Here is a 6552-nt window from a genome sequence, read left to right on the forward strand (position 1 = left end):
GAATACAGTTTCACTCGCACGGTTCACAAGAGGGCGTCCCCTACATGTGAACTACACAAACAAATCTTGCATGCAATCAAATAGTTCATGCAAAGACAGGATTTTTAACTTGCAAACATGTTATGCAAGGATGCATTGAACAGTCTCCCTATTCATTTAGCTTGTAGTCCGTGGTACCACACTCTGGATTTGGGCGCAGATACACAATCCCAACCCATATATCCAGCCTACTGGCTCTCGGTGTAGACATAAGTCCCCAACCATAAGATGCCAGTCCATCCTACAGAACTCGTCCATAGGCCTGAAGCGCAGAGAATGCCCAAATAGTGACATAAAGAATTACAGAAGATACTTGATTCGTTTCAAGACGTATTTTCTAAGGAACTGCCATCGGATTTACCACCTGAACGGGCAGTAGATCATCGTATTGACTTGATCCCTGGTGCTCATCGTGTCAGTATCCACCTTATAGGATGAGCCAAGCTGAGAAAGATGAGTTGGCTAAACAACTCGAAGATTATTTGAGGATGGGTCAAATCCGTCCAAGTAAATCACCTTGGAGTGCACCTGTGTTGCTTAGGAGAAAGAAGGACAATACCTGGAGAATGTGTATAGATTACAAGAGATTGAACAAGCTAAGAACCGTTATCCTCTCCCTAGATCAGATGACCTGATTGACCGGTTAGCAGGAGCGAAATATTTCACGAAGATCGATTTACGTACTGGCTATCACCAGATACGTATTCATGAAAGGCATGTCGAAAGAACCGCCTTTCGGACTAGGTATGGCCATTACGAGTTTCTCGTATTACCTTTTGGGTTAACCAATGCTCCAGCCACTTTCCAGCAAATGATGAACGATCTTTTTTGTGAACATTTGGGGAAATTTGTGGTGGTGTTCTTAGATGATATTTTGATATATAGTCGTACTCTTGAGGATCATGTCAGACACCTCACGATTGTCTTATCTATTTTAAGACAGATCGCCTATATGCTAAATTAAGTAAATGTGAGTTCTTTATGACAGAAATTATTTACTTGGGACACAAGATCACTCGAGATGGATTGAGCATTGACTATGACCGAGTTTAGAAGGTTCTGGACTGGCCTATACCGCGAACAGTGAAACAACTTCGTTCTTTTCTCGGTTTTGTAGTTTTTCTTCGGAAATCTGTGCGGGAGTACTCTCAGCTCACACTATCGATGACCGACTTATTGAAAGGTCGTGGACGTAAGTCAAATCAGCCTATCACTTGGAATGACGATTTGGATATGGCCTTCAGACTTTTGAAAGATAAAGTCAAGGAAGCACCTATCTTAGCATTACTTGATCCTAGTCGGCCTTATGTTCTTGAAATTGATGCCAGTGACTATGCTATCGGGGCTGCTCTATTTCAAGATGGTAGACCGGTTGCTTTTGAAAGTAAAAAGCTAGACGACACTCAATCTTGTTGGCCAACCCTTGAGAAGGAGCTTTATGCTGTGATTCATGCTCTCAAGGTTTGGAGACATTATTTATATGGCTCCAAGTTTGTGGTATTGACTGATCATCAGTCAATCAAGTATGTGTGTGATGCGGATGATTTGAGAGGAAGGAAAGCTCGTTGGGCGGAGTTAATGCAAGATTTTGATTTTGAGATCTGTTATCGGAAAGGGTCCATGAATAGTGTTGCAGATGCGCTTAGTCGAATTAGGGAGGTGAATTTGTTGTCGTTCATCGAGATTTCTATTGACTTATTTCAGTCATTGAGAGGGCTTTGCAGGACTGATAGTTATTTTGGTCCATTTTGGCAGAAGATCTGGGACGGGAGCTCATTGATTGACCAAGACTCAATGACTGAGCAGTCTAGCATTCAGGCTGCAGGAGGCCAGTGGATGATTTGGAATGGTTTACTATTCCGTAATGACAAAATTTGTGTACCATAGATCCCGGACATTAGGTCCAAGATTCTTAAGGAGTGTCACGACGCCCCTTCTGCTGGACACCTTGGGGTACACAGGACACTATCGTTAGTGAAACACACTTTTTATTGGCCAAAGATGAAAGGGTATGTAGAAGATTATGTTCTCAAGTGTCAAATTTGTCAGGAAAATAAAGCTGAACGCTTTAGACAGGCTGGGTTGTTGCATCCTGTGCAAATCCCAGGTAATAAATGGGAAAGTATTTCCATGGATTTTATTACTGGATTACCAAGAACACATCAAGGCCACGATTCTATTCGGGTTGTGGTAGATCGCTTGACAAAAATGGCTAGATTTTTACCGACCCGGAAGACTATTACAGCTACGTAATTAGCACGACAGTTTATCGAGCAATTGATTAGACTGTACGGATTACCGCAGCACATAGTCAGTGATAGGGACTCCAAGTTTACGAGTGATTTTTGGAAACTTGTTTTTGAGAAGTTGAAAACAACTTTGAATTTGAGTTCCTTTGATCATCCTCAATCTGATGGCCAGACTGAAAGAGTGAATCAGATTTTGGAGGATATGCTTTGAGCATATGTATCCAAAAGACAGAGTCCATGGGACCTATGTTAGAATTTGCATATAATAGTACTAAGCATACGAGTACAGGTTTTAGTCCTGTCATACTTATGTATGGTTTTCAACCTAGATCACCTGTTACAGTAGGATTCTCAGTACTTCAGCTTGATGCAGCATGTAATTTTTTGCAAGATATGCAGGAAATGTTACAAGTTGCGAAGGAATCTATTAGAAGTGCTCAAGACGGAGACAAATTTTATTCTAATAGACATCGTTCACCCAGAGAGTTCTCTGAAGGAACGATGGTGTATTTGCGAGTTTCGAAAGATTCCGAGACTTTACGGACAGGTCGATCTCCGAAATTATTCCCTAGATACTGTGGACTATTTCGTATTACACAAAGGATTGGTTCAGTTGCATATGAATTGGATTTGCCTTCTCATGTGAAAGTTCATCTTGTATTTCATGTCAGTAGACTTAAGGAAGTACTGGGTGGAACAGATCAGTTAGTTACTCCTCAAGAAATTATAGATGTCGAGGACAAGACATTTGTTCCGCACGAACCTGAAAAGATTCTTGGATTTCGTGAAAGAAGATTGCGTAATATGCTTATCACGGAATATAAGATCGAGTGGAAGGATCGTGTTGAGGAGGACGCTACATGGGAGACATTGACTACTCTTCAGAGAGATTACCCTGGCTTTTTAGTGAGCTCAAGAGTGAGCTCTTAGAGGAAGGGGAGCATGTTATGTGCACAGTGTGTATCTACTGTGTGCTACACGCACGCAAGACTAGCTTCGAGGTTTGGGGAAGCTTGGAGCTAGGCAGGCTGATTGACGAGCTGAGTTAGGGATATACTAACGGGCGGGCACCCAAGTATGCAGGCAGCCCAAGTGTGGATGCCCGATGACTGGCCAAGAGCCTATAAAAGGGTGGCCAAGGTTAGTTATTGAGATATAGAGTGTCTCGCGAGTTTGTGAGAGCTCTATGGTCTTGGAGCCTGGATCGAGTGCAGACGTGCACCTGCTTTATGCAGCCGAGGCCGGCAGCAATCTTGAGGCCCGCGAGGGTAGCTTCGTGGCGGTATGGGACGTCACGAGGAGGAGATTGGTCGGTACTTCAATCTAGTTAGCTCAGCTCGTGGCTCGGTGGGGACAGCCAAGACTGTGGGCTTGCCCACGGCTGTCATGGTTGGGAGGTGAGTCAGGCCTGCACCCCCTTGTTGTTTATTCGTTTGTTTGCAGGATTCGAGTCTCGTACCAGGAACAATCACGAGGAGATCCTTGGGGATTTGACATCTCATCTCTACAAACGTTGAAATGAGTGTCCTCTTCAAAGACCAGCAGCTCAACTGTTATTTCGAAGTTCAGGTTCCTTTCCCCCCCTTTGCAGTTAAGGCCATCCCTTCTGACTGCAGTCTGCTGCAGTCATCAACGCCATGACAGGCTGTCAGTAGTTTCACCAGCCAAGCAGCCATGTCGAGAGCTTCCAAGGCTCCAAGGTAGAAGAGCTTGTTCAAGTGCCAAGCTTTCTTTCTTCTCCACAAGTGATGGTCCTATGCAAAAAGGTGTCAAATTGAAACCAGCTGGTATTAAAGCCCTTAAATTGATAATTTCCTTTGAAATTTTTAATCATCTTCTCCACAAGTGATAAAAAGGTGTCAAATTGAAACCAGCTGGTATTAAAGCCCTTAAATTGATAATTTCCTTTGAAATTTTTAATCATCTTTGACACAATTGAGTTGTATTGTTGTATGTGTGTTCTAACTTCTAAGTTTCAAGAGCCAAAGGTTGAATTCAGCCTTGGTCAAGTCACGTGTAAAGCACAAAGGGGATGAGTCGTGTGGAGTACTTTATGAATCACATGGGAAAGCACATGTAGGTTGTTTTATGTGGATCCAACCATATTTAAGGATGTGCTTGACATGGTTTCAAACAATGAAATGTGAGCTTCATCTTAATGGAAATCATGTCCTCTTGAACCTTATCTTGTGTTGTGGGAATAGTCACGCTGAATGCTTTTAATAACTTGTTGGGCTATTTTTTTTTTGAATGCAGAGATTACACAAATACCCTCTTGCCAGTGGCACCTTCTGCTATAGATGGTGGGCAGGTAATCAAATATTATTATAAGGTTCTACACTCCGCACACATTATAATTTGCCTTTTACACAGAGGCAGGTCCCAGCTATAGTTCGTATTTTACTCTCAGGAATAGCATAAAAAATTTAGCTAAAATAAGATATTCTTATTTAGTTCCCCCCCCCCCCCCCCCCCCCCCCACATCCTCTCTCTGTCTCGTGCTTGCGCGCACTGCACACATTATCTTTCCCTCCAATGGGCCATATTTGACCTCTACGGATGTTTATCATCATCATCATCATCTCTATTTTTCTCTCGCCATGGGTACCAACGAAGGCCTGCCAATCATATCAAATTTTTTTATATGGGTTATTTGAAGTTCTCACTAGTTTACGTTTTTTTCGACTGTTTGGGCTTCACTAGTTTGCTGTGGGACCAGATGGAAAGAAGAAAGAGCCGGAAAGCAATGTGCTGCTGGCATCAATAGAGAACATGCAGTATGCTGTGACCATTGAAGTCCTCCAAACGGTAGGTTGACAAATGGGGTTTTGCACTTGGTATGGATCCCATGTATTTCTGTGTATCGGATGCGAAGTTGAATGTTTTTGATGTGGTCTGAATGGTGGTAGATTTTTGCTGCATTCGGCACGGTCCAGAAGATAGCGATGTTTGAGAAAAATGCAGGGTTGCAAGCTTTGGTGCAGTATGCTGGTAAGGTTTCCATGTTTCATGTGGTGTGCTGTGGGCAACCCTACCAGTTAGATGTATGACATAGTTAAATAGGAGCTGCAGTGACACCGATTCTGTTGTCTTTCAGATGTTGCCATTGCAGTGACAGCAAAAGAAGCATTGGAAGGTCATTGCATATATGAAGGTGGTTACTGCAAGCTTCATCTCTCATATTCTCGTCATACGGATCTCAATGTAAAGGTAACTATATGTTCTGAAGTAAGCTTGTTTATCATATGCTGAGCTGTTGTGGATGAATTCTCTCAGAACATTTGAAGTTGCGTTGTTACTGGCCAGGGCAACACTGAAAGAAGCAGAGACAACACAATTCCTAACCAGCCATTGCTGCTTGGTCAGCAGCCTCTTACTTCCACGTATGGCGGCCTGACAATGTCCACAAACTTTCCTGGAACCCAGTTTGCTGGTGGGATCCGTCCACCATCATATGAGTCACCACAGGCGGCCTTAAGCCAGGGCATGCCTAATGGACAAGGTCCAAGAAATGTGTATGGGGTTCCACACTCGCCTGCAGGGTCTATTGGTGGCATGTTACCTTATCAAAGTGGCCCTTCGTATGGACCACCTCCACATGGCCTTTTAACTGCAGCTGGACATTGGCCTCAACATGGCCCCCCAGCTCCAAATGCTGCCATACAGCAGTATGGCCAACACCCGCCATTGCACTCTGGACCTCAGTCCAGGAGTGATTCTCGACCTTTTCATGTGTAAAAGGGTTCTTAGCTCCAGATGAAGTCAAGCAAGGGCAAACGAGGGGTAGCACTGGAGATGAATACATGTATTTGTTGCAGTGGGTTAGAGCAGGAATCCAGTTGTCTTGCATGAGAGCTGCTACCTGTATTGACTTCCGTACCATTCGCTTGAGACTTGAGCATTTTGTGTTCAATAAGAGGAGTAGCGTTTAGTTGTTTTTTTGGTGATAAAAACATATTCAATGTTTAACTTTGTGACTCCCAGCAGCATTTGTCCAGGTTTGGTGACTTGTACAATTTCATCCTCAACTGTTTCATTGATTTTTAAGGGCAGTACTTGCAGACCAGGTCCATTCAACCTGCATGGCAGGCCTACACAAAACTCCTGAGAAAATATCAACTAAATTACCATTCTTTTAATGCCATATTTGACCATTCCCACCACCGTTTGTGGAAAGACCCTTGATGCCTGGTTTTGTGCCTGCCATACAGGCTTTGGGCCGTAAGGGACATCAGTGGGAGGCCTCTTGATATAAGTTGCTTTG

At 43.5% G+C, this 6552-nt stretch overlaps 1 protein-coding gene across 1 annotated transcript in view; it reads left to right on the forward strand.

Annotated features, from left to right (window-relative positions):
- Positions 1-6241, forward strand: part of LOC147609470 (polypyrimidine tract-binding protein homolog 1-like) — a 35104-nt gene extending 28863 nt beyond the window's left edge. Inside the window, exons 6-10 of the mRNA XM_086787440.1 lie at positions 4545-4599; positions 4992-5096; positions 5198-5279; positions 5386-5498; positions 5595-6241. Of these exons, the coding sequence (XP_086643566.1) occupies positions 4545-4599; positions 4992-5096; positions 5198-5279; positions 5386-5498; positions 5595-6026 (787 nt within the window). The 3' untranslated portion in view covers positions 6027-6241. The remainder of the gene's footprint in view (positions 1-4544; positions 4600-4991; positions 5097-5197; positions 5280-5385; positions 5499-5594) is intronic.
- The last annotated feature ends 311 nt before the right edge of the window (positions 6242-6552 follow it).

Source organism: Cibotium barometz, chromosome 51 (genome assembly GCF_041138505.1).
Source record: "Cibotium barometz isolate CiBa-2024 chromosome 51, ASM4113850v1, whole genome shotgun sequence".
NCBI classification, from domain to species: domain Eukaryota; kingdom Viridiplantae; phylum Streptophyta; class Polypodiopsida; order Cyatheales; family Cibotiaceae; genus Cibotium; species Cibotium barometz.